Source organism: Pangasianodon hypophthalmus, chromosome 24, assembly GCF_027358585.1.
Source record: "Pangasianodon hypophthalmus isolate fPanHyp1 chromosome 24, fPanHyp1.pri, whole genome shotgun sequence".
NCBI lineage: Eukaryota > Metazoa > Chordata > Actinopteri > Siluriformes > Pangasiidae > Pangasianodon > Pangasianodon hypophthalmus.
In genome coordinates, this window is record NC_069733.1 from 11803435 (window position 1) to 11831100 (window position 27666).

Genomic DNA, 27666 nt, shown 5'->3' on the forward strand with positions numbered 1-27666 from the left:
ATCACACCACCCCACCCAGCATGAATTATTACTATAACAGCCTGGTCTGTCGTGTTATTTTTTATTATGACTATGTTATTTTGTGCGACAGTTTTAATAGTTATTAAACATTTATTAATAGTTATTAAATAATAGCTATTTAATAGTAATAAACTCGAACACTTAAAGTACGTTCAGACCAGGCGCTTATTAGAGCTCTTATTTTGAAACACCTGATCGCGTCGTTATTATTTTCCTGTGCTTAACGTCACACGTCATCACGCGTCATCGTGTCCTCTGCCGGTGCAGGTCAACGTGAATGCTGTAGAACAGCATGTGTTAGTTAGTTAGTTAGTGAGTGAGTTGGTGGTTGTGGTGTTTTGTATGTTTCGTAGTTATTTTTTATATAATTTCAGTGTGTCGCTGTAAAATGGCGGCTTCCGGAAGGACGGCGCTTGTCTCCGCGCTCGTGCGCCACTTCAGTGGAAGACGCTCGTGCGTGAGGAAGCTTCTCGAGACCAGCCAAAGTCTGCGACTTGTTTCTGCTGCAAAATCCGCAGTAGAGAGAGAAAGACTTGTGAGCTCAGTCAGTACCTTCAGCTGGGCCACACAACACAGAGCTCTCTCCACAGAAGTAAGCGCTTGCCTTAGACATGTTTCATGAAGTTATCAGTATATAGGTGCCCTACGTAGTGTTCACAGAATAAGTAACTTGCTGTGTAACTTGAATGTTATTTAGGAGTTGTCCTGTGTCGGTGTTGGTTAGATGCTAAATGCTATATTTCATTAGCTCATGTATGCTGCTAGAACGTTCCCAAACCTTTAAGAATCTTAATAACCTCATTTTAAGCTAACAGTGTGTCTGGAGTGAAGCTTTCTCTCTAATTTTTCCCCCCAAGTTCACTGTTTCCAGCTATTTTCAGGGGAAAGTAGCTAATGCAGCCTCAGAAGTCGACACGTGACGTCACAGATTTGCATATTTGTTGTTACGTCATGATCATTTGCATACAAATCGAGTTACTTGAAGAATTTCTGGAGACACCTAAAATAGAGTAGTGTTTTGTTTTAATCAAAATAGAAAGTAATAGATAACATTTCACGTAGAAAGATGAATGTGCATATTTCCAGTCAAACCGCTGGCTGAAATGTTGGCCAACGACTTGCTGACATTTTATCGACGAACCTGAAGCAACTTCGAAGAAGAGGATAATGATCATATGCGCATTCCTTTTCTTTACTCTGTATTAATGTTCATAACTAACTCACCATTTGTTATTACATTACGTTAGCTACTAGCTTTTAGCCAAGACATCCAAAACGTAGAACTGGAGTTAAACACTTTCCTGGTGTCCTAGCTAATAAATTTAATTACTTATATATTTGTCCACTCTTGAAGTAGCTGATTGGATGATAAAATCCTTTTTCCAAGTCCAGCTCTTTCCTGGATGTGAATACACTTTGTAAGAATTGTATAAAATAACATCCATTCATCTATTTTCTGTACCGCTTATCCTACACAGGGTCGCGGGGACTCTGGGTACACCCTGGATGGGATGCCAGCCCATGGCAGGGCACAATCGCACACACACACTCACACACCATGGGCAATTTAGAGATGCCAGTCAGCCTACAGTGCATGTCTTTTGGACTGGGGGAGGAAACCGGAGTACCCGGAGGAAACCCCCAAAGCACAGGGAGAGCATGCAGACTCCATGCACACGGGGCAGAGACAGGAATCAAACCCCCAACCCCCGGAGGTGTGAGGCAAACATGCTAACCACTAAACCACCATGCTCCCCTAAAATAACGTAATACACTTTCTTCTTAAAATGCGGCATTGTGCAGTAGGTAGCATTGTGCAGTTTGTTCCTGAGTTTGGGTTACTATCTGGACTATCTGGACTGTGATGGAGTGTCATCCCATCCAGGGTGTATTCCCACCTCATGCCCAGTGTTCCCCAGATAAGCTGCAAGTCCAAATCCAGTGCAACCCTGACTAAGACAAAATGGTTAGATGAATGAATAAATTAATGAATGTGGCACTAGTGTTCATAAACCTAAACTTTTTGCTATCCATATCCGTGATGATGTATTTCTGGAATATGGTCCATTCCTACTGTAAATACACGCAATGTTTGAAGACGTCTCAGAGTCATAGAATTGGTGCATTGTTTAGTTTAGCCATTCAGCTTATTTCCTACTTTGTAGATCTGCTAGTACTAACATTGAGTTGTTTCTCTTAGATACCATACGAAGAAGAGGAATACCCCCCTCTTCCAGAGTACTCTCCTTCTCCAGAGAGTGAACAGAAGGAAGTGTTCATCGTCCGTGTTAAGGGTCTGCCGTGGACTTGTAGTGCTGAGGACCTGCAGAAATTCTTCTCTGGTATATGCTGCTGTCTTTCTGCTGCTGTCAATCCCTGTTAAATATAGTCTGTAATGATGAATGAGTAGACCATTTAACATCAGCTGCTTGTTGTTTAAGGTAGAATTTACCTTCATGTAAAAGCTCTCTTTAAGAGATCCGTAACTGCAACAATATATTTGTTCATTCAGAGTGTCGCATTCGCAACGGAGTGAATGGAATCCATCTTACATATCACAAAAACGGAAAGCCGACAGGACAAGCCTTCATTGAACTGGAGGACGAGGAGGATGTCAACAAAGCCTTGGAGATGCACAGGCAGTATCTTGGACCCCGCTATGTAGAAGGCAGGTGCAGCAAATTTTAAATGTATTAATGAAAGCATAAAAACTTAAGAAATATTAATAATAGCAAGGTCTAGAATTTTTTTTTTTGACCACAGCATTCAAAATCAAATCTGCATCTAGTGGATAACATGGAATGGTGGTCTTTATTGCAGTGTATGAAGTGACCAATAGAGATGCAGAGGCCATACTGAAGGGCACAGGTGAAAGCCAAGACGGAGTGGTTCGCATCCGAGGTCTGCCCTTTACCTGCACAGAGAAGGATATTACTGAGTTTTTTTCAGGTGAGAACCTCACATAGCAGGCCATTCAAACAAATCCTATTCATTGTAACCTGATTCACTTTATAAAATCGATTCTTTCAGGACTGAACATTGTGAAGGACGGGGTCACGCTGGTCATGGATCGCTGGGGTCGAAGTTCAGGTGACGCGTTTGTGCAGTTTGGTACACAGGAGATGGCCGATGAAGCACTGAAGAGAGACAGAGAGGTTATTGGAAGCAGGTCAGATCATTACCTTAAATTAAAATGTTCCTCATTCGACTGTGTTAAAACAGACTTATCTGTTTTAGTCGATTGTCATTCTACTGACTAAACTGAACTAAAAACATGTCTTGGCCAAGTAAAATTAAACATGTATGTCAGGTTAAATACCAAAATATTTAAACTAAAAATCAGCCATTTTTAGAATGTACAATGTTTTGGACAATAAATTTTATTTATAAAATAAATTTCTGGATAATAAATTTCTGATGAGAGAACACAACTGCTTTGGATATTTTTGGTTAGTGGACTGTTTCTTATCCCATCAGTGACATTGAATTGTTTACAGTCTTGAGCAACACTGCTGTACCTGATACACTTGTACCATGTCAGTGACACTGTTGTGCTGAGAATGGTCCACCACCCAAACAATATCAGTGATCATACTTTGGTGCTGTCTTTCCATTTTAAATGAGCAGATTAAATGAAAAATCGGTGTATATCAGTGAGTCACTGTTTTCCGCACACAAAAGAGTGAGTTCCTTTTAATAATAATTGCATAATTAAGATTCTGGTATTGAGTGGTACACGTAAGTGTATGGTTATGAGGCACACCTATTTCACATGCACAATCATTGACCATTTTAACAGATACATTTGCATATAGATGACTGTTACATATAGCTCAACTGACAATGACCTCCAAAGGACCAAAAATGATTTGCCTGGTGGATCATTCTCAGCACAGCAATGACACTGACACGGTAGTGTGTGTGTTAGAAGTGTGTCAGGTGCAGCAGTGTGGCTGATGTTTTTAAACACCTCTCTGTCACTCAGTTATTACTTGCTTCAGACACAGTCCAAGCACAAAATTAAATGAAAAGACATTGTACATCGGTAAATTTCCTGAGTACAGGATAACGTATGGTTATTGCACCACCATAGCCTTTGACATTGTAAATGTTGACCTCCTGAACAGGTACATTGAGGTGTACCCGAGCAAGAAGAGCGATATTCAAACGCAGTACGGCAGAGGGAGAGGAGACACTACAGTCACTGCATCCCGCACACAAAAGAGTAAGTTGTGTTTTAATAATAGTTGCATAATTAAGAAGAATTCTGATACTGAATGGTACACAGATGCCACTGCAAGTGGTCTTGGCTCATATAACAGTATCATCATATACACTCATCAGCCACTTTATTAGGAACACCATACTAATACCAGGTGGGTCCCTCTTTACTCTTAGAACAGCCTCAGTTTTTCATGTCATGGATTCCACAAGGTGTTTCTTTGAGATTCTGGTCCATGTCGACATGATTGCATGGCATAAATGCTGCAGATTTGTCAGGTGCACAGTCATGCAGTGAATTTTTAGCCTCAGTTTCATGTTCTTGGCTGACTGGAGTGGAACCCGATGTGGTCTTCTGCTGTTGTAGCTCATCCACCTCAAGGTTCACTGTGTTGTGCATTCTGAGATGCTTTTCTGCTCACCACGGTTGTAAAGAGTGATTATTTGAGTTACTGTATCCTTCCTGGCAGCTTGAACCTGTCCAGCCATTCTCCTCTGACCTCTCTCAACAACAAGGTATCCACCTGCAGAACTGCCGCTCACTGGATATAGTTTGTTTTTCCATACCATTCTGTGTAAATTGTTAAAATCCCAGAAGCTCAGCAGTTTTTTTTTTAAATACTCAAACCAGCATGTCTGGCACCAACAAACATGCCACGGTCAAAGTCACTGAAATCACTTTTTTTTTTTTCCCTATTCTGATATTAGATGTGAACATTACCTGAAGCTCTTGATCTGTATCTGCATAATTTTATCTATTGCACTGCTGTTACCACATGATTGGCTGATTGGATATTTGCATAAATGAGCCGATTTACAGTTGTTCCAAATAAAGTGGTTGATGAGTGTATCTGTATATTTACTACTATTTCAAAGAGTTTCAAAATACTCTTACTCATTCAGTTTAGTGAGTATGATATGAATAATCTGTAGAACATGTGTAATCTAAGGCTATGAAGTATTCAGAAATCCTTGTCCTTCTTTGCAGCCAGCAGTGTCTCTCTTCCAACACACTATATACACATGAGAGGTCTACCATATCAAGCCACGGCTGGAGACGTAATAAATGTGAGGACATATTTGAAACTATATGCAACTTATCAACTTGACACAGTGTTCAGTAGAATTCAAAACAAAGAGTTGCAGGTTTATGAGGTAGTATATAAATATTGACCATTTGAACAGATATAATTACTTATAGGTCACTGGTACATATAGCCCAGCTGACCTCGAAAGGACCGAACATGTACATCAATGCCACTGATATGGTAGAGAGTGTGTTAGTAGTGTATCAGGCCCAGCAGCGTTGCTGATGAAACAGTCCAACCACAAAAGATATCCAGCCAACTGGAGCCCTGTGGCAATAAACTGACACTGATAAAGGGTAGTGGACAATTACCACACACAGCATGGAAGATACTTCTCATCTCTAAGTGTCCACCTACAGAGTGCACCAGCAAGGAAGGTGTGGCCTGGTGTGGTTAAAAAAAAAAATTAACATAACTGCTGCACCTGATACAAAATCATCTGAACATACTGGTTGATGAAGAGAATGTCTTCATGTTCCACAGACATGACGATGAGTTCACCTTGCTTCAACCTTATAGAACAAGAGACGTCAATTGGCAGACTGCAGTCTGGATTCACACCTAGCAAAGGATTTCTGAATTCAAGGATTGAACAAAGCACTTTAAAAATACTGCAGAAGAACCAATCAGCATATGGCAAAGTTCATGAACTCAAGTTTTCTGATTTAGTTACTTTGGTTCAAGCGATGACATGACTTGTTAAAAGAAAAAAGTTGAGGATGAAAATGTAACATTTAAGTTCGATTGGACAGAGTTGTTTCTTCTTGGGTCAAGTTCAAAGTTTATGTCTCATCTGTTCAGGATCCATGGCTCTAGTCAAAAGTGGTAAAGTGAAGCACTAATCTGAAACAAAACAGTCACTTTAAATGAGTAAATTGGTTAAGCATTAAAAGCTAGCGTCACCATTCAGTCATTATATTTGCTTATTTGGGCCTTCATAAGCAAAGAATTTTATGTAGCTGGTTCTTCCACAAATTGAGTATCTTTGAGATGAAGTGGCAAGGGAAGTCATAGGAAGACTGTGTAACAATTGTGGTACAGCATTCCTACCCAGGTGAATACACACTCTTCTCAAGTACTGCAACATGCTACTATATACAGTATGTGTATGCAGTAAACAGGCAACTCAGTGTACAGTACCAGGTGTATCCATACCAGACACAGCTGATGAATGTTTTGTAAACATTGTGTACTAGTAATATACAATTTTCAGTGTATAATGTAATATGTTTTGTCTTCAGTTTTTTCATCCGATCAGGGTAGCAAAGGTTCTGATCGAGTACGGACCCGACGGGAGACCTAGCGGCGAGGCAGCCGCTCATTTCACAACACGACAGGACGCGGTGGAAGCAATGACCAGAGACAAGCAGTACATACGTAAGGGTTATGGAGGTTGCAATGTGCATGAAGACATGCTGTTTCTCTCTGCTTGTTTCTAAGTGTTTTACAAATTTAATAGATAAAAATGCCAATGTTTGCATTTCCTACAGTGTCAGGGAGAGACTGAAATACACACTTGCTACATCAACTATTGCAGCTTATCAACCTTCATCACAGCTTGTCTCTATGTACTCTATATGTTAAGATGAATTCAAGGAATAACTGTGCACAAATTCAAAATTGCCACTTCTGACAACTAGCGTTGTGGTGAAAACACTTCTGTAATGTTTTAGTGTTGCAAGTGTTGCAAGTGTGAATTGATTTATTTTTCTTGTCAATACAGAGGACAGATATATTGAGCTTTACTTAAATTCCACGTAAAAGGAAAAAGAGGACTGAAAAGGTATGTTTAACTTTTCAGCTATTGTCAAAGATTATTAATCTAATCAGTATTAATCACTACTTTGCTTTATAACACAGTTTTTTTTATATTTCTCTCTAGGTGAATGGCTGTCGTCTGTACAAAGCATTTTGGCGATATTTATTTCAGATAAACATGGAAAAAACTGTAATTAAACCTGCTCAGTTATGGAGTACATCAGTATTGTGTGGTTTTTCAAAGTGTAGCTATTCACAATGATCAATACAACCAATACAAAATGAAGTATTAACTAGTCTTTTTCCTCATTGCATTTGACCACCTACAGCACAGGATTATTAAATAATCTATCTTTAGTAAAAGAACACATCTGTTTAGAATTGAGGTACTTTTAGGAACAATTTTACAAGCAAACTATTTTTGACATATATTATAGTAAATCTTTATTGAGCCATTAGAGCTGAGAAACACACAAAGCGTTTTCATTACATTCTGTTAGTGTAATTGTAGATTAAGTTTCAACAGTGTCCACACCTTGATAAATATGTAGAGATGATTCTGCATGTTTGAAAGCATAATTTGCTTTTAAAAAGCTTTGGCTCCAGTCTGTTAAAATCTTACTGTGTATCAGACATTTTTTCTAATGTACAAAAATTGTCTCTAAAATATTTTCTTTCTAAAATAATTAAAATTATTTGCACAATTTATCTCTTACCCCTGAAACCCCTAATTTTTTAGATATCTTGCTGTGTGCTGCATAATCAATAAAGAAAACAATATGAATTAAACATACAGTTGATTTCATAAACAATTCAAGTAGTACTGCATAAGTCCACTTGGTGGACATCACTCATCTACAACATGATGCTGAATTTGATGCAAATAATGTAAGACTTAAGTAACACTTAAACACTCCCTTTTCAAAAAAGCGTAACTAAACAGAAAACCCCACTGCATGTTTGCTGGTGATTAAAGCTTAAAAATGGATTAAATCGAGTGTGTTCCAGTTTTGAATATTCTTTACTGAAAGAAGAGCATAAGCGACTCAGGATGGGTTTGAGGCGTACTGCTGCAGTAGCTGGGAGTAGCACACGTCACACACACGTTCTGGCGTGATGGACGATGGCAGGGGAATTTCGTTGACCAGGCAGTTATTGCAGAACACTCCTCTGCAGTTCTTACACTCCTGCTAAAATGGTAAAGCAAGAGAAAACACATTTCAACACAGTGCTTTGAGAGAAGAACTACATTTCTCAGCATAGAATATACCATGTATGTGGTAAACTGAGCTCAAGTGTGCAACAGCAATTTTGAAAACAGAAATGTATAAAATAATTTTAGAAAATTCATGATGGGATTAACAATACTAATGAGCGAGAATTTCGTGAGATTTCATACAAATTAAGTATCAGTGCTCTGACTGGTAATATCCACCCTCTTTAAATTAATTATTCAAGTTGTTTCATGTCTTATAAATTTGCTATTGTGAGAATTTTAAAATGAGTTAAATTAAATAAAATAAAAAAATTAAATGGGTTAAATAAATTATTTTATATTAGGAATTAAATTTCCTGGATAAAAGGGGTTAATGAAGTATTTACAGTTTCCTTTGAACTACTCAGATGCCAAAGGAATAATGGCATTAACCATTTTTATACCACAATGCTGCTGAATTCTTGAATTTGATTGGTCAGAAGGTGTTGACAAATTTTTTTAGAACAGCAGCTCTGGAACAGCAGCTCAGTTCCGGCTGCAAGGGAAATCACAGTTTTATATTAATGCACTTGTTCTTGTACATTATAGTCTATAACGACAGCTAATCTAGAGGGACATGGATGACGATCCAAAAAACATTATTTATCAAAGAAAAAAGTAAATAACTAGTTAAAAAAAAGTGGTTAAAATGGTAAAGTTTTCTGAACAGCAGACATTTATTTAACATGGAGTTTTTCTGCTACACCAAATCCCTGTTGTATGTAAGGCATGTTACACACTCTACGCAAGAATGCAAACACAAACAAAACTGCACTAGTTGATGTGAGTGTTTTACTTACACACCTTAAGCACATTATGGCACTGTGCCAGAGGTTAACGACTAATCCTCAAGGGGGCAGCAAAGTGGCAAAAGTGGATCAGAGATTTGAAATGGCTACTATTTCTGGAAATGCATTCTTCTTTGATTTTGGTATGACTGGGTTGATGCCTCTGTCTGCAACATGTGGACCCCCTTGCATCATTGTGCACTTCAGCTTGCATAGAGTATGTTAACAGGCCTAAGAGCTCTTCGCATCACACCACCATTGTTTACTATCTTCCTAGAACAGCATTCCCATCTTGTTTTATTCCTCACTTATCATAATGAAATCTCACCCATCTCTATCCTAGTCTTCATGATCTTCCTTGAGAGAGGATAACTGATACCTTAGGACTGCTTAGAGCCTCTGAACGTTTGCAATTTGTGCAAATAGACAGCTCTGGCTCTTCATCAAGTGACTGGTTCTGCATGAAAGGGAAATAAAATATACATTACCACACAGGAGACATTCCCTATGCTTACATTCTCCCATAATATGTACATAGCATGCTTAGTTTCTGTTATGCATCAAAAAATAAAGGGTGACTAAACTGTAATGTACCTGTTCATCTTCATGTGAAAGTGACCTAGACAAAACAAAATAAGTAGTGATTGTATTTATTTGTACTTTTGGATCACTTCATACATGATTTGATAAGTTTACAGTGTTTAAGTAATCATATGCTAGTCTGTGTTTGAATAAGCAAAGGCTTACAAATTTGAACTGAGACTTGTTTTCTCTTCTAACACATTTCGAAGTGTGTCGTTCTCTTTTTTGACTGCTTCCAGCTCCTAAATAAATAAATAAATGATTACAACAGAAATAATTCTGCAGTTACAAAATGCCAACTCATTTTCAAATGGAGCATCACCTTTCTCATGTCCTCCACTTGTTGCCGCGTGTCTCTGTTTGGAGGGGTTTTTCCCAGCAGGGTATCTGAATGCTGACTACCCCGCCTCCCTCGCTCCTTCCTCAGCTCCTGCTCCAAAGTGTTCCTGCTCCCCAAAAAAAACATACACAGCAGCTTTATGTCTGTAGTCATTTAAAATATTATAAAGCTAAAGGTAGCTGTCAAATTCAGCAAAACAGAAAAGTTGGGAATGTTGGGACTAAGACTAATTGGGAATAATCTAGCTGAGTCCTCCATCACCCAGACAATATTACAAGCAACCATTAAACACCTTCAGCCAGTGTTTAATAACAATTAGGTTAATGTGTTTAAAGTATTGACAATGAACATGTGTCGCTCCCTAGTGGTCATCAATGTAAAAAGAAAATCCCTAGATAGAATTCCACATGGTAAATCCCAAGAGATTACCCTTAAAAATGTGTACTTTACATTGTTCAGCACACAGCCATGTACCTACCTTGAAATACACCAAAATACCCCAAAGATGTTACCAAATACAAATATATTATTATTATCTAAACATTTTTATTTTAATTTACAATTGCCGATTAAAAAAAATTAACAAGAACACGTGGCACTCAGTAGTAACTGCTTGGTCAGGGTTGGAGTGGTTTAAATTAGAGTACTAGCTCGTTTATTTTATGGGAAATAGAACCAACTAAATTTGTTAGAAAATACTGCAGGCAGATGCAAAAAAACAACTGCACAAGCGAGATTAAAAACAGTCTCAAGCACATCCCTTGTTGAGACCAATTATGAAGTGGAATTATGGAGTGATGTAGCTGAGTTTGAGACAGTGCTGCCATTTCTACCTTGGCAGTTTTCCCATAGTTTTCCAGTGTTTTCCAGGGGCATACTATTTATTGATTGACTGAGTTGATATACGCAATGTCATATATATATATATATATATATATATATATATATATATATATATATATATATATATATATATATATATATATATATATTTTTTTTTTCCCCGTACATATACACATACAAACACACACACACAGACACACATATAGGCATTGGGTGCATCCACTCAGTCAACTTACTCAATTAGTAAAATCAATGTGCAGGTATGCTGCATACCTCTGCTTTTGTAAATGCTCCACTTCTTGCTGCAGACTCGCAATTTTGTCTCCAAACTCCTGCTTGAAGAGCCTGTTCGCCTCCTCGGCCAGGTCCCTCTGCTTCTCTGCCTGTTTAGATCTGTAGTTGAGCCAGATGAACTTAATGAGGTAAAAAATGAGAACTAAAATGCCATGACAGGGAGGAGAATCTCAATAACGTCAAAACAAAATGATTAACTGAGAGACTAAATCAAGCATAAAAAAATTCTAACACAAGGGAATGAGTGTAGTAAATCTAGAGGCTATATGGAAACCCAAAGAAAGTGAAGAAAGCTCAGGTGTTGGATTTGATCTTTATTATGCTACTGTACTACATTTTACATAGATTGTTAAAGTCCACATACACTTTCATCATTTAATTGCAATCGAGAGAATGACCTCATCCACGGAAACCTTGAAGAATTTATTTTGGGGCTTAATACAGGACCACAGCTTTCACGTTTGGCATTAACCTCCACCAGCGTCTTATCTGCAGCCAGTTCTGACTCAAGCTGATATTACGCTTGAATGCTATTCAGGCTCATGATCTTCTGCCAAAGCGAAACCTGCAACTAGATCCTTCTGATTATATGCTTTCACTTTAGTCAATTGCATAATTTTACACTCGGGAGCATAATTCAGTACGCTCAACTTCACACAGGTGATTGGTCGCTTATACAGGTCCATTTCACTTTTGCAATATCACAGGGCTTAAAAGTCAAAACATAGGTTTGGCCAAAAGATTAAGTTAAAAATTGGCCAGGAAGAGTATTTTAAAAAAGACATACTTTGCAAATAACTAATGGAACATGTTTAACCAGATCTTGTTACTATGTTAAAGCTTTTGATAGCCAAAGCCTTCGTTCTAACATCCTGAAGTTCGGTTATTCAAAGAGTAAAGAGATACACTGTAGAGATACGAGAGATGCATTGTTTTGTTACCATTTCCTACATATAAACTCAGGACCCAAAAATATCAAACAATAAAAAGCTGTTGGGTATTAAGCAAATCTTGAGTCTTTCTCACACTATCTGAAACTGCTGTATTTTGTATCTGGTGAACCACAAAAAAAGACTGGAAAGACTAAGAGAGGAGCGCTTGTTGGGAGAGGGATATTCACAGTAGAAGCAAAAACATGGTAGTATATGAGGAAAGAGAAAGCAGATCTTAAACCCATTAGAAAATAAATACCCTAGTTGTTTCTATGATATGCAAAGTCAAATTTAGGATATGTATTGATGAAACTATTATTATGCGTTTGCAAATGATCTATTGTTGCTTTTGCAGCAGTTTTCCTGCAGCCAAATTCAAGTTTCGTGCTTGCTTGACCACGTCTTTCTCGCTGACCAGAGTAACAAAAAGAAAGGATGACATGGAACGGATGCAAAATGAAAGAAGAAAGCAAAACAACAAGAGACATAAGGCAGAGAGGAGTTATTTCAAGAAAAGGTGAGTGCAGAACTTGAAACAGAGCAGATAAGCAATCCAATATTATTTACGTTCAGCCTAACTTGCATTAGTGGCTTCAAAAATAAAAAGGCACAGATTTCAACATAATTTCAGTGTTGTGTAGGTGTTCATGCATATGAACTCTTACCTGTGCTCCAGCTGTTTAATAGTGGCTGCCATCTGGTTTGTTTTCTCTTCCATGCGACTGATGAGCTCACTCTTCTGTTTCACACTGGTCTCCGAGCTCTACAACACACCCAAACTCGTTACCACATGCAAAAAAACTATTTTTATGTTGTGTTTAATAAGGTTCTCCAAAGATCTATTCAATAATATCAATTACATATGTGAGAAATAAAACATGACAGGGCATGCTATTACAGGAAATTAATCAATGATGTGTTGGTGTTGATTAGTTTCCTTATAAAAGTTACACATTTAACTCTTACTGTCACAAAGTGCTAACACTGGCGACTCCTTCCAAAAATAGTAAATAAACATCTCACAGCAAACCTCCATACGAGCCCTTTTGAATTAGTTGTTACTATAGAAATGATAATGTAGCCGGAAGTACTATCAGAGTTGCTGTTTTACAAAATTAATCAGTTCACCAGAGCTGTGGTATAAACTGAGTTATACACATGGGTGGTTATTATACTCTTGTACCTGAGTTTTGTGGGAGAGCTCGTGGTTGATTCTGCGCAGATCATCTAGCTGATGTCTGAGCTCCACCAGCGCATCATGCTTCTCACAAATGTCCTTCTCCAGCATCTTCATAGACAATTCCATCTCCTGTCTCATCCCGATCTGCACCTCCAGCTCTTTCTCTACATCCTACACAGAAGTCATCAGCATAATGTTTCATATTTCAGCTCTGATTGTTTGGCTAATCACTGCCTAAATGCACATCACAGATGTTTGTAGGTATAAACTAGCTAAATGAAGACATGCCTACTCTAGACAGAGTGCCACAGACTCAAGATCTAACTGACCAGTCTGAGCTGAGTTTCCTCTTTGAGCTGCTTTCGAGTTTCTCCAAGTACTTGGCCATCTGCAGCTCCATCTGGTCTCAACGCCTGCAAGAAACACATAAAACTGCATTTTAGTTATGTTTAAAGCACATATTTGAAACTCTGAAATCCCTAAGTAAATAAGTATCCTGACATATACCTGGATACAGTGTGTGCACAAAAGGTGATGGTGATAACACACGTAAAAGGAAGGAACAGAAAGTAACAGTAGCGTACCTTGCGATTGGACTCCACAAGATAAGAGCTTTCCTCCTTCATCCTCTCTACCTCCTCTTGCAAAGTGATGATTCTGTTGTTGGCAACTGCAAGCTGTAATAATCAGACAAGAGATTTAGTGGTAGTAGAACAGTATGTTCCAGCCTCTTCTCATCACAAACATCTTGCCGCTTTATAAATAGCAAAGAAAAAATGTAATAAGAATACAAATGGAGACTCAGGCTACTGAAAACTGGATTGTAGCCATTTTTATATTTATACCTGATAGTGGATTATACTGTTGAATTTAAAATATTAATACACACCTCCTCTGTAAGCTTTGTGTTGGACTTTTCAAGGGCATCCACTTTGGCTTGTAGGTTATTCACAGAAGCACTGTCAAGGAGGAGGGATATACAAAGATTATGTTAGCCAAACAAGGCCAAACAAATCATAAATCAAGGAAATAGCTGCAGCAGTGACTCTACCTTAAATGTCTGTTGAGCTCTTCAACATAATTTTTCTGGTCAAGGATTGCTGTGATTTGTCCATCACTAAAATATGATGATTTAAAATATGCAAAAGGTAATGAATAATGGTCAAACTATCCGAAATCATCTAATTCATATTACAAGGCACAATGAATATTAACTCACCCTTCTGTGCTCTTGCTGCTGTGACCCCCATCTTTTAGATACATGGAAAAATCTATCACGCCAACCTGCCGAGATAACACATGACTAAAACACACATCCCAACTGGATCAGAAATAAAATAAATCACCTGAGCAAAAACCTTGAATGAACATCAGATTCTTTATCTACAGTGGAAAATAAAATTGAAGTGTCCAAATACACTGCATCAGCTTGATACTACATTCACACTAGCAAGTGAAAATAGGTGATACAGGTAAAATTATGTGGTTATGTAGTGACATTTCATAGGTGTTCTGTAAAATAATAAAGTACCTGAGAGTCCAAGTCTTCTCCCTTCATACACAGATTTGCATCAATGACATTGAGTCCCACCAACAGTCCAGCAATTACTGCTCCCTCTTCCTCCATCATCAGAGCATTGGGCTCATAGAACTCACTAAAGGGAAAAAAACAACAACAACAACTTATAAGCAGGGTGACATGAAACTTGCCTTGTCACATGTGAGCTTGCACATCAGAATCCACCTTAAAAGATCCTTTCTGTTAATGATAGTCTTCATGTAGTCTGAGAGCTTCTTTTGCATGAGGGCCAGTCTCAGCCATGCTCTGCCTCTTCCTAAAGGAGTTCTAAAAGAAGAAACCAAATCAGTACCAGGAATTATAAGAGAAAGCAAGTTTATAAAAAAAAAAATTGCTTACTTGAGGCCAGGAAGGTCTTTGACACTAGCTGTGATTTCACCAGCTTCTGGAGTCAACTTCTCCACTAGCTCCAGAGGACCCCAAAACGACTTGTTCTGACCGAGGAACGTCTTCTTGCCTTTAATAAGCAAAGAGTTTGGACCAAAAAAAAGCAGATAGCACCATATAAGAACAATGGAAAAGAACAAAGAAAGCTGAAATGATTTGTGATCCAAATTATGCGGCATACTTTTGAGTCCATGTTTCAGACAGTGCTCCATCACGACAAAGAACTGCTGCAGCGGGGCGTAGTCCGAGTCCAGTGTGCGGCCCAGGTTGAGAGCTGACTCAATCAGGCCCTTGATGCTCAGCTTGGCCATGTTCATCAGGTTAAGCCTCTCGATGGCGATGGGGTCCTTGGGATCTGAGGGCACATGAAACACCACATGGCACCTTATAATGCACTTCTGTCAAATAAAAATAATCACAAGCTGTTGGCTTGGGGAAAGAGAAAAAAAAAAAAAAAAAAAAAAAAAAATTCACAATAGAACAATCTGGATCCGTCGTTCAATCTGAACAATATAACGGTCCCAACAAAGCCTAACAATGCAGTACATATCTTTTTTTTTTTTTTCCTTTTCATTCTATTCACCAGCCATCGTAGTTCTTAGACTGCAAATTGCATAATAATTATAAAAAACTGCAACATGTGTAACACATCTTAATGCACACTCAGTGACCAGTTGAAACACAACCACTATGCTAGAAAGGTTACATACAGTAGGTAATAAGAACAAATGTGAAGAAGCTCCAAATACAGTTCTTTAACTTGAAACCATTTAGTCACCAACAAAGTTCCTCAGTTTGATCTCTATTCAAACCATGTGTGGGCACTTATGTTTCAAGTCTCATATAATGGCAACCTGTGCTATTCAAATGATGAACCCGATTTAAGGATGTCACTTCAGTGCTTGAAAAAAAGACCTGGATGTCATCAGCATTTTGTTGAAACAAAAAGGCAAATGACAAGATGAAAGCACAAATTAAATTAGCATTTTGCTTATGAAACACCTAGCATTCTGCAAGATATATTAAATGTTTATTCAACGTCTGAGATGAACTAGGGTCATCATTATAATTACAGTTAGACACCAGTGAAATTATTGGGAAAAAGGTAACAAACACATGGTCATGAGTCTGGATAAAAAGTAATATGCTTTTAGCGGAGTATAACAAAGTTTTCAATACCAGTATCCTAAAGCAAATTGAAAGCTATTAGCAGTTATTAACCTCGAGTCACATGTGCTCCCCACCACATGTAACAGGAATACAGGTTGTTGTTGTTGCTCTTTAATACTGAAAGTGTCAGTGAATTTGATCCCCCAGAAGCATAAACTAACCTTAAGGTCTGGTGTCAGACAGATGGTTTCAGTTCTCATTTATAGGAAAGTGGTAAGATCTAAAGAAGTGTCGGTCACACCAATATTGAAAAATCTATGCTACTCTAAATCACACTTACAAACTCCATCTTCAGTAGACAGGCAGTGTTGCAGTATTAAATGAGGGATGAGGGTACAGGATATTCTTGGATATTCAGGATATTCTTGAGACAAACAAAAAAAAAATCAACATCTCAGGCCTGCAGGAACTAATTAAAGGTGCAGTGCCCTAGGGAATTGGAGTGAGTGTGAAATGCCTAGAACACCATGCAAGTGCCAGGAAAAATCAGCCAGAGAGAATGGGTGTGGCAGACAAGAGTAGCAGAATCTGAGAAAATAGACAAAGAGAAATGAGCTTATCTAAGACAGCTAAGAGAAAACTAAAAAGACAGAATGACAGACAGTAAACAAGCATGACAGAGATGGCCAATGAGAACTCAGGCTTGATGGAAGCCGTGCGGAGCAGTGTTCAGAGAAAATGTGGTTAATGACTGATTAGAGCAGGTCTCAATGGCTACTTCACACAGCTGCTATGGCTTTCAAATGATGCCTGAGGAGGTGAGAGTGAACGGAGGAAGCGATGCCACGATACGCACCTTTGAACTCATCAAGCATTTGCATTTGTTCCACCAATTCTGTGAAATCTTCCCATGAGTCTTTGCAAAGGACAATGGAAAAGAATAAAGAAACAAAAAAAGAAATTGTTTGTGTTTCATGCATTTCATGGGTGTAGACTAAATCAACTACAAACGCATCAAACATTTTAACTACTTGAGCTGTATTGTACAGTGACTCTATTAAATGTAATTATAATTATCCCCAGTGCTGTTGAATTATCTATCCTGACTGGTCAAACTGATCGGTGTTCATTAATTTTCTGTTGAAACAGGTCTGACAAGTAGTTCCAACTGACAGATTGTATTAATGTGCTCCTTGTAATATGTTACTATTTATACAGTAACAACTTACACAGAGACTCCACATAATGAATTTTAAAAAGTGTGTAATTACTAACATGGTTAGATGTTTATTTATATTTGAAAGGAGTCTCCAGTGTCAGCACTTTGTAACTGACAGAGGAAAAGCTGTTCCTTTAAGTTTATGTGCTTTGCTTTTTTCCCTGTAATAAGACAAGCTGCATTTTTTTTTTTTGGTCTCATTAACTTCATGAGAGAAAAGTGGCTAGAGAGGAAATGACTGTTTCTAGCTGTTGTTTAAACGCTTATTGTTTTTGCCCAACCGCCAAAGCCACAAAAAGTAAATGTATTGGCCTGCCATAAAATACGCACACCTTTGTAATCTCTTCTCTTCACGGCAGGTTTATGAGCTTGGTAGCATGAAGAGAGCCGTAAAAAATGCCTGATAACTGACTGAGCCTCAAAGACAGCACAGAGACATTAGAAATATAGAAAGAGCTCTTTCTGTAGAAAGAGCCTTTTGCTTATCAGTTTTCCTGAATAATTTGTAGTCTTTAGACACTGACTGTGCACACTCTACAACAATATTACAACCTTGCGAATATGAGCATTGAGCAGTATTATATAAAGAGAAATAGGTTTTATCATTAAATTACATGGGAAATAGAAATCCAAGGGTAATATGTCACTTCAGGGTAAAAAAAAAATTCTTTTATAAAAAAAAAAGGAATATTACATGCACCGTAGAGAGTGAAGTGGCTGCAAGACAATAATTTAACGTTGTTAGTTTAATTAGATTAATATAGCTGAAGGATATTCTCTCAGTCATTATTTCAATGGATTTGTATTGAAAATGTTATTTTGTTGCAATATGCTTTATTTTGCTGTTAATCAATTAATCAATTCAGTATCTTACTCTTGTTAGAGATGTGAAGTCTTTCTACAAATCTACAACAGAATCAAACGTATCAGCAAGTTATTGCAAAACTTCACACTCACTCCTAGTGTTAATAGAGTGAAAATCATATTGCCTTAAAATGGCACCATCACAGTAAAACTCACAAGTTTCACACTCAACTCACAAGTTGTTCTCACAGAGAACATTCATCTTGCTTAAATAAAACCCAATACGTGTCTAAATGAATGTCTCTGGGAAGACTTTGATATCCTTAAACGACTGGGAGAAATTGCATTTTCAAGAGCAAACAGCCTGCAGTTCTCTTAGTGCAGCTCCTCTGCAGATTATATGTAATGTCCAGCCATAAAAGGCTCTCGCTGAGTCAAATGCACTGAAATGGGCGATAAGCACAGTGGCAGAAGCTGTCCATACATATAAAATGTTGCTACACAGTCTTAATGCATGAGGCACAACACACAAATGTGAGCTGACTCCTGTCATGGCACTGCATGTCCCTGTGGAGAACACTGAAAGAAAGATTAATTACTGCTGATGATGGATGTTTTAAAAAAAAAAAAAAAATCAGCACTGCACTTTAGGTGTAAGAGGAACATGGGGCACATTGGTTTAAATCAATACTTGTCTCAAAGAAACAGAAAAACTGTTCTATCTTGGTGCTATGTTTGGTTCAAAGGTGATCCCTGACTGTGTTCCTTAATTTTAACTAATAACATTTTAAAAAGAGCAGAAAGCTTTTAAACTCTACATCTTGCAACACTAAGCATATTGCACTAACTAGAACAGATGCTGTAATTTAGCCCAGAGCTACTGAGAACATCTCCGCCCTTTAATCACGACTCCACGCATAGACACACTGAGCGTGTTTATATGCACGCTAACGATACGAGTAGGAGATCCCAGCAGATCACTAAAACTGGCACATAGGAAACATTACCTTATATTGGACTGGAATTGGGTTATTCAGCACATGTACACTGCTAATGTGATAATGTTTGCTTTTCTAACCAGATAGACCTGCTCCAAAAGCAATAATAATGACAGTTTAACAGCATGAGGAAAGGACAGCATTACACCCACTGAACACTCATATAAGTATTGTTCAGTAGAGCGTTTATATGCAGGTCGCAATGCAACTATAGAGGTGCATCAGGAATTTAGAGAGAAATCTAATTATTGATACATGCAGACTCAAAGTGTCCATGAGATCAGATTACCTAACAGCATGCGCATAAATTAAGCCAAAAAAAATGCCATGTTTTTGCAGGAATCAAAGCATTTTGTACAAATAAACATACTCAGTGAGGGTCCATGTTTCAGTGTAACATCAGTATCTATGTTTTGAAGCTTCAGGAATTACCTAAAAGCTAGATCAGCACTGGATGTTCAGGTAACACTCCTTACAGTGGTTTAATCAATTCTCTCTACATATTCGATATTTAAAGCTTTGTGGGTTGTTGTTGTTTTTTTTTGTTTTTTTTTTTTTTGGATTTGCAGAAGCCTGTCAGTTTGGCTAAACCCACAATTCTGGTCAGGATTACAATGTCCCAGAAATTATTATTAACTAAAATCCCGAAATCCAGTTTACAAGCGAGAAGAAAATAGCTCTTTTATTAACCTGAAACGCACTTTGTAACTCTGCGTGTACTGTAGGCTTCCTGCAAAGAGGAAATATTCCTGCATATAACTCAATAATGATTATCAGACGCATTAGCAAGACAAAAGCCAACATGGCAGAGCCCCAGGGTTTCCTCTTCAGTGCTTACAAGAGAGTAGCTATGCTTAATTTTTACATGATCACAATTTCCTCAGGACTGCATTTAGGACAAGAAGACAGTGGATGGTTTGTTGAAGAGAAGCAAGAAAAAAAAGTGCCTACACTCCAAACTACATTTCCCAGCAAGCTTGTTGAGCAGCATGGTGGCCCAAGCGCCTACCTTCATGCGCTGGCTCAGGCTCGGGAGTGAGCGAGATGTCATTGAGTTCGCGCAGACACAGCCACTCGCCGTCCACGGACACGCGGAAGTTGCACAGGTAGATGGTCTCGCGGGCAGCCTGCGTGATCTTGTCTGTGGTGGGGGTGGGCGCCTCGCTCTGCGGCGTCAGATCCGACATGGTGACTCAGCTGTGAGGCCCAGTGACTACGACAACAACAACAACAACGATGGCCTCCCTCACCCAAGGGCCCAAATACAGAGCAGAATACAGATTAAAGAGGAATGAAAACAACCTCCTGCCAACAGTCCTTGAAAGCCAGGAGGAAGAGGAAACAATGGGATAAGACCAATGAAAGGAAAACAGCAGCCACGGCAGTACTAAACAAGATGCTTTTCTTCTTGTATGGCTTCTTCTTTAAAAAAAAAAAAAAAAAAAATCAGTCCCCTCTTGACTCCCCGAGTGAATCAGGAGAAAATCCGTGGAATAGAATAGAGGCTGCTTTCTGGTCTCGCTCAGCAGGACTAGAGGATTGAGATGCTGCAAACAGCTCAGTGGTGGAGCAACAATCACAACTGTCTCTCTCTCTCTCTGTCTCCGTCTCACTCCGCACAACCCCCACTCAAGCTAACTGGATTGGCTGTGTGCGCTGCAACTGAGTGGGTGTTGACCAAGATGGCTGCTGTGATGCTGAGCAGCATTGTGGGAGTCACGTGAGCAGATGGTGCAAGTGGAGAGAGATGAATTCCCGGGGGATCGGGATGATGCAGGAGTGCGCTCATCCATGATCCGTTTCTCTTGGCTCAATGTGGATGCCTCAGAGGAAGGCACAGGCTTTACTAATCGAGCCTCATCAACAGAATGCATTTGCTGTTTGGTGACTTATATATTGCACTGATAAACAGTGATTACATTTAGACCTGACCCTTTGATCATGGAGAAAAGCACTAGACTGTATTTTTAAAAAAAAATAAAATAAAAAATAAAAAATTATGCAACTCGGCAATACTCAAACACTAGTCAGGAAATAACACCAGATGTTAGACAATCAATAAAAGGTGACGAGTCAGTGACTCCCAAGGACAGAGCTAGCATGTTAAGCCATATGTGGAAAAGAAAACTGTATAAGCCCTCACTAACGAATGTAAATATACTGTACGCAGCTATAGAGTAGTAAGTATTTTGGTGCTGGTGTAAGAAACGTAAGCAACAAATTCTATATGATAAACTAATTATTCAATAAAGAACAAGCTTACTTTACTATATAGAGAGCTTAGCTCTTATATCTCTTTTTTTTTTAATCAATATTACCCCTGCTCTTTAGTGATTTCAAGAATGTGTTTACATTTCTGTCAGAGGAGGGATCAGACACAAATCCTGGGTTCATTCTCCCCATTTACAAGCATCAAATATTCATGAAGATTGCTTGCAGAATGGTTATTTCACTGCTAGCAAACAAAGCTGTGTGTGTGTTAGAGGAAATGTGTGGACTGGCTAGTACTCCCACTGTAACTGCAGCAATTTCAGTTCCGTTAAAAGTGCTTTTAATTATTATAAGTTATAACATGAGCACCTGTCATATGTCGCAATCTCCTGAAGTAGCCAGATGTAGGAAAGTTGGCTGTTTCCAACAAATAAAATCAAATAAAAATTGAGCTTTGTGTGTACTTCACTGCTAGTAATCCCTTTTCATCTAGTTAAAAAAAAAGCTGAGAAAATGCTCACTACACATTGCATCTGGTTTAATACTAATTAATAATACACTTAAATGATCTTTACTGTTTTCTCATTTAACTGCCACTATCCTGCAGGAACAAGCATCTTATTAATCATTTAAGGGTCATGAGTTTTGCCAGTGAAGCTCGGCAAGCTCAGATTACCTTTCTTGTATTTTTCTGTTAATAAAATGAAATTATATTATACAAAAAAAAACAAACAAACAACCAACCAAAAAAAACCCACTATCTTGGTTTTTCAATGTGCCCGTGTATAAGTAATAAGTATTATACGCAAGTTAATTAAATAAAACTTTTTATAGTACTTGGTGTAAATAACCCTGATCATAGTGTAGCCACGGTAATTCTCATTTCTTTCACCATGAAAAAAAAAGGCGAGGTAGAACTACTCTTCATTACCCCACACCACTGTACCAAACACAGTCCCACACAACTCCTAATTACTAAACAGAGTTGAGAGAGGCTGATCTGGAATTAAGGATAAATGCCTACCATATTTTCCAAATGATAAGGATTTTTTTGTGCTGTTGTAATATGGAGCAACATATAAATCACATTGTAATATTAGTCTAATTGTAATTCACCCTCTCTAGCAGTGAGTTCAGTATGGTAGTTTGGTAGTTTTCTGTAGAGGTACACTAACAATACTGTTAGTTTGAAGCTAACATTAAGAAACCCTTAAGCTTTGATAACAAGACAAAAAACAAACTAGGCTATAAAAGAAATGTTCGACATGTGAGAAGAGTTTCAGAAATCTACAAATGAATGTAGGCAGTTTAAACAAGTGCCACGCGATGCAAAAAAACACACTCGGGGCGATCCGCAACTGGGGTAGACAAATCATAAATCATTAGCTAGCCTACCAGGCTTCAGTGTGCTGCCCCTTACTTACGTTTTGGTTTGTCTGGAAACTGATTAGTAATGCAATAACATATGGCGAGCTAGTTAGTTAGTTAGTTAGTTAGTTAGTTAAGTGCTTGAATAACAATTAAAGTAAGGAACGAGTATATGATTATTGTTTTCTTCTAATAAAATTTCTAATGCAATTTCTAATTCAAGTCGTTTGCCAATGTGCTGGGTATGAGATTTGGTGTTTTACATACCGTACATATGACACAAAAAAAATAATTCTCCAAAAGACAATAAGAAGTATTTTTATCTGGTTTGTGGTTATTAAATAAACAGCTTGGACAGGAAATCTGCTTGTCCTAGCTGTGGCCCAGAATACCGATTTGTCCAGCCCTGTAGAACTGAATCATTTACACGTTTAGGCTACAAAAGGTGACACACAGCTAAAAATGCTGCACAGGGATCGAAAGGGTACAATGTTAATGTCAACACATTCTTAATGCCATAATGTTGACACCTGATTGGAAATGAGTAATCAAACCCAGACCCGATACAATGCACATTTTGATGTCATTCTTAACTCAGTAGATAATTGTTAAGTACTAGTGGATTGTAAGAGGACTTGTGCCCCTTTAACTCTTACAAATCCAGCTCCAGAACACATCAGCTAATGAAGCCACAAAAAAAAAAAAAAAAAAAGAAAAGAAAAACAGGGCTCATTTTTGGGGTTCAGAAAGAAAGGTGAAACAGAAATGAAAATGCAAAACGAATCTGAAATGTAAAACTACGAATGTAACCCATGATGCTGAATGTGGAATGGTGCAATTCAGTTGATTGCTCTAGTTTAATGACCAGAGTTTCATCACATTAGCTCTATTTGTCAACACAACATTGGCTGCCGATAAAAATCCCACAGCGACTGCAAAAACGCTCGGCTGATAGTGATCTAAATTCCTGAATGGCCTTGCTCCAGTGTAACAGAACTCAGCACACATACTTCACAAGGTCTGGGTTCCTAATCAGCATATACGTTTGTGAAAACTTTAGTAAGAGAGAGAGAATCTATTTCAGACTCCGGTCTTTACTCAGGCATTTGATAATTAGGGTGTTTTTTAGATAAAAGGTGTAGATGTCAGCGTTCACGGACACAGAAATAAGGTAAAGAAATGTAAATGGTTTTGTGTTCACTCAGGTTTCTTGACAGAGTATGTTACTTTCTGCAGTGTCGGAGTCTCAGCCTGCACTATTATTATTATAAATACCACATGTCAAGTAGGCCACTGTGTGCTCGAAACAGATTTAATGACCTGTTGTATCTTCTGTTGAGCTGTACGTGCACTCTTGTCGAATCCTGCCCGCTCTCTGGACCTCTGAGTCAACTGCATGTGTCATTCAGCCTTTTAATGCCTGGAGACCACACAGAATCATCACTTCCTTTTTCAAACTCGAGATATGTTATGATTTGTAATTAGCTACACATCAGCTTGACTGCACACAACCCTTTTTCTGGAGCGTTTATTTGGTTCTGCGTACACTCCCCGGCCACAGGAACTTCTGTAACCCTGCTCATTCATCCAATTATCTGACCAGAAAATCATGTTACAGCAGCAGCAGCACAATGCATAAAATCATGCAAATACATGTCAGGATCCTGGGATTGTCATGCACAACAGTCTATAAAGTTTACACAATGTGGTTTAAAAAAAAAAAAAAGAAAGAAACAACCAGTGAGAAACAGTTCTGTGGGCAGAAATGCCTTGCTGATGAGAGACATCAGAGGCAAATGGTCAGACTGGTTCAAGCTGACAGGAAGTCTACAGTAATTCAAATAAGCATTCTTTACAACCGTGATAAGAAGAAAAGCATCTCAGAATGAACAACACGCTGAACCTTGAGAGAGACACAGACAATATAGCAGCAGAAACCAACATCGGTTCCACTTTTGTCAGCCAAGAACAGGAATCTGAGGCTTCAGTGGGCACAGTGAGGCAGTAACACTACCTGCTCCTCTTCACTGTGCCAGCCATATTCTCTCCTGACAGTTCTATCATACACTTCTCACACCCTGTCATGTGTCACAGATTATTCCCTAGTTGACATTCAGTTACACTGTACCTGGTTCCTTTATACCTCATACAGTAATTACAGAGCCCGGGGATGACCAGAGGTGGGCGGGTTCCCCCTTTTGATTCTCGGTTTCTTCCTCATGCTCTTAAAGGAAAACCCCTTTCATATAAATATAAAACGACCTTCATATAAATATTTAAATTCAATATGTGATCTTCAATTATGCAAAAAGTTTATTTTATGATTAAACTAAGGCTTTTTTATTTAAACATCTTTCATTGACATGCTGGTCTATTTTCACTAACAGTTTCCTAAATGACCCACAATCCCATTCGACTACCTGCTGATCCCAGTGGTACCAGTGGGTTCTAGCTCTTCCTTAAGTCCTTTAGTCTGTCCAGCTTTCTCACCTCCTCATCTGTACATTCTGCCCAAACATATCAGCTTCCAAAGCTTCAACTTTCAACTTGCTCTCTTCTACCACTCCTAATTGGATTGATAAGATGTTGCTCCTAAGATCAAACAGCAAAACCTGATTATTATGACTAACGTTTGAGATCGTTCAACGTTTTTCTCCTATAAAGTGCACTAGCACGGTCACCCTGTGACCTCAGCATTACTGACAACCACTAACTCCTCACAGGAATAATGATAATACAGCACCAACCAACACCATAGCACTAGATCACTTAACGTATCTTAAATATTTCAATATAAGCATGTCATGTGTTTCAGGGTGGAGTTATCCTTTAAGGAGTTTCCTCAGCATGTTGCCTAAAGCTTGCTCACTAATTACATAAACACACATTCCTGTAAACCTGATTTGTCATGACTGTTGCTTCAACCTCTATATGAAGACATTAAAACTAAAAACTAAAAAGATAGAAGACACACTACTTCTCTTCAGTTCCATGTTAAGGGAGATGATTTGACTATTTAACACTAAGAGAGTTAAGCTGTGCAGTTCTATGAGGAAAGAAAGACACTGCTCTGTACCAAACAGCCAAATATGAGAAAACATTAAATGTGTATAACAGCCCTGCTGGAAAACAAACAAACAAACAAACAAACAAATAACCCTCACAGAGTTTGTAATGGTTTTAATGGTTATAATGGGAATTGTATTGGTTTTAAAGGAATCTGTAAAGGTACCTGTGGGTCTATACTGGTAATTTGTTCCCTTTTATTGGAGTCATATTATGTCTAGTGGATACCATTAAGGACCACCAAAAGGAAACCATTTGGAAATGGTTTTAATGGTTAACAGCTGATGGGTTGTAATAGTATTTGTACTGGAAACCATTAGAATTTCTGATGGTGATGGTTTCTATTGTTTTTTTCTCTCAGCAGGAAGGTGAGTGACATGAAGAAGGCTGACATGGTAATTGTTGATGGTGAGGGGGATTTTTACAGGTGGGGATTTATAAAATCTTTTCTATAAACAGGTGTTAGGTTTATATTTTTACTGAAACTTTAATGGCAGTGGTACCTGTTATATGTTGCCTCACAACAATTTTATTCGTTTTCTATATAAAATAAATAGTTTTAGTTTTAAATAGTCTAAATAGTTTTAGCAACGTTTTTTCCCACAAATAAGAAACGTAAATAACAGTTTCACAGAGTTGCCATTTGAAGCTTAGGGAAGTGAGCTCAACGTAAACAGAGAGCTAGCTAAACTGGCTTAGCTTAACGGTGCTCGCGCGCGCACACACAACCACACACACATACAGTGTATTTATAAAACACTGTAATAAACACTCACTTTTGCTTTTCTTGGTTGTTTCGATGTGAAACTCGTACTTCACCGTTGCAGCAGGGTTCAAGTCTTTTTTGGCAAACTGGACGCTAGCAGAATTCAGGGCTTCTTTAAAGTAAATGACGGAGGTGGGAGTAAACGAGTCTTCCTCAGGGCTGCTGGGAAAATGTCCGTTATTGTCCTGTAAGGACGGTCGGTCGAAGTCCCCCGAAGATATTAAACTTTCCGCAACTTGTGTGTTTTGATACTCAGTGTTTGAGTCCTGCTCCGCCGCCATGTTCCGCTTAAAAATGCTACCTTTTTCTCAGCTACAGCTAAAATAAAGTTGCTTCTTGTTTTTTTTTATTTTATTTCATTTCATTACTCCCACTCTCTCATGGCATTCTAAAAGTAACTCTGTGAATGCTGTCTAGTCTCTTTGACGTTTTCTTTCCTTCATGAACACGACAAAACTTTGAGCAATGGAGTCACGTGGGCGTGACGCAGTGACGCGATTAAAGGTGCAGGGCAGAGCAGAGCAGAGGAGCCACAGTCCTGACCTCTAGTGGGTTTATTTACAGTGATGGCTGGTTGAGATATTAGATGGAAGCAGGGTTGCCTGCTGTAAATGGACAAATAAACGTCTTAAGGTAGATTATTTTGGACTTTTGTTGAACCTAGTGCAAGAGCAATACCAAAAATTGTAAGAAAAATACACAGAATGGTATGAAGTAGTGACCCCGGGGCAGATTTCTTTCTCGCCCTGACTGTAGCAGGGTCACCAGGTCGTAGCAAAATTTCCAGCCCACCTACATCTGCACAAAAGACCTAAAATAGCCAAAAAGAAAAAAAAAACTTAAACATTGGAAAACA

The 27666-nt window shown here is 38.4% G+C and overlaps 2 protein-coding genes across 13 annotated transcripts; one reads left to right on the forward strand and one right to left on the reverse strand.

The window, feature by feature from the left end:
* Positions 1-243: 243 nt before the first annotated feature.
* Positions 244-7306, forward strand: grsf1 (G-rich RNA sequence binding factor 1). The gene is made up of 10 exons (XM_026931541.3): positions 244-613; positions 2222-2363; positions 2534-2689; positions 2842-2970; positions 3052-3190; positions 4149-4246; positions 5231-5310; positions 6572-6707; positions 7054-7113; positions 7213-7306. The coding sequence occupies exons 1-9, from the start codon at positions 410-412 to the stop codon at positions 7089-7091; spliced, it is 1122 nt and encodes a 373-aa protein (XP_026787342.1). The 5' UTR covers positions 244-409; the 3' UTR covers positions 7092-7113; positions 7213-7306.
* Positions 7011-27311, reverse strand: rufy3 (RUN and FYVE domain containing 3). Of its 12 annotated transcripts, none has more exons than XM_053228943.1 (20): positions 26821-27311; positions 17235-17294; positions 15450-15623; positions 15221-15338; positions 15047-15148; positions 14834-14957; positions 14522-14586; positions 14354-14419; positions 14192-14261; positions 13887-13979; positions 13632-13715; positions 13306-13473; positions 12788-12885; positions 11170-11289; positions 10036-10159; positions 9879-9955; positions 9726-9750; positions 9511-9588; positions 8748-8839; positions 8140-8278 (listed from the first exon to the last, which is right to left on the reverse strand). In XM_053228943.1, exons 1-19 carry the CDS (start codon positions 27089-27091, stop codon positions 8780-8782), a joined length of 1977 nt encoding a protein of 658 aa, XP_053084918.1. In that variant the 5' UTR covers positions 27092-27311; the 3' UTR covers positions 8140-8278; positions 8748-8779. The 12 variants fall into 12 exon arrangements, 11 of the variants coding, with proteins under 11 accessions (XP_026787332.1, XP_026787335.1, XP_026787334.1 ...); XM_053228942.1 differs by having other exon boundaries at positions 8737-8839; XM_026931531.3 differs by lacking the exon at positions 8748-8839 and having other exon boundaries at positions 7011-8278; positions 26821-27310.
* Positions 27312-27666: the final 355 nt, after the last annotated feature.

Bases quoted from the DNA above. Each gene is read 5' to 3' on its own strand.
- grsf1 (XM_026931541.3), top strand. From the start codon at position 410: ATGGCGGCTTCCGGAAGGACGGCGCTTGTCTCCGCGCTCGTGCGCCAC. The intron at 3,191-4,148 runs GTCAGATCATTA...CCTCCTGAACAG, and splicing joins AGAGAGGTTATTGGAAGCAG to GTACATTGAGGTGTACCCGA. The intron at 6,708-7,053 runs GTAAGGGTTATG...TTGTCAATACAG, and splicing joins CAGAGACAAGCAGTACATAC to AGGACAGATATATTGAGCTT.
- rufy3 (XM_026931531.3), bottom strand. From the start codon at position 27,091: ATGGCGGCGGAGCAGGACTCAAACACTGAGTATCAAAACACACAAGTT. The intron at 14,958-15,046 runs GTGGATTCTGAT...TTTTCCCTTTAG, and splicing joins AACAGAAAGGATCTTTTAAG to TGAGTTCTATGAGCCCAATG. The intron at 13,716-13,886 runs GTACGCTACTGT...TGTTTCTTGCAG, and splicing joins TTGTGGAGTCCAATCGCAAG to GCGTTGAGACCAGATGGAGC.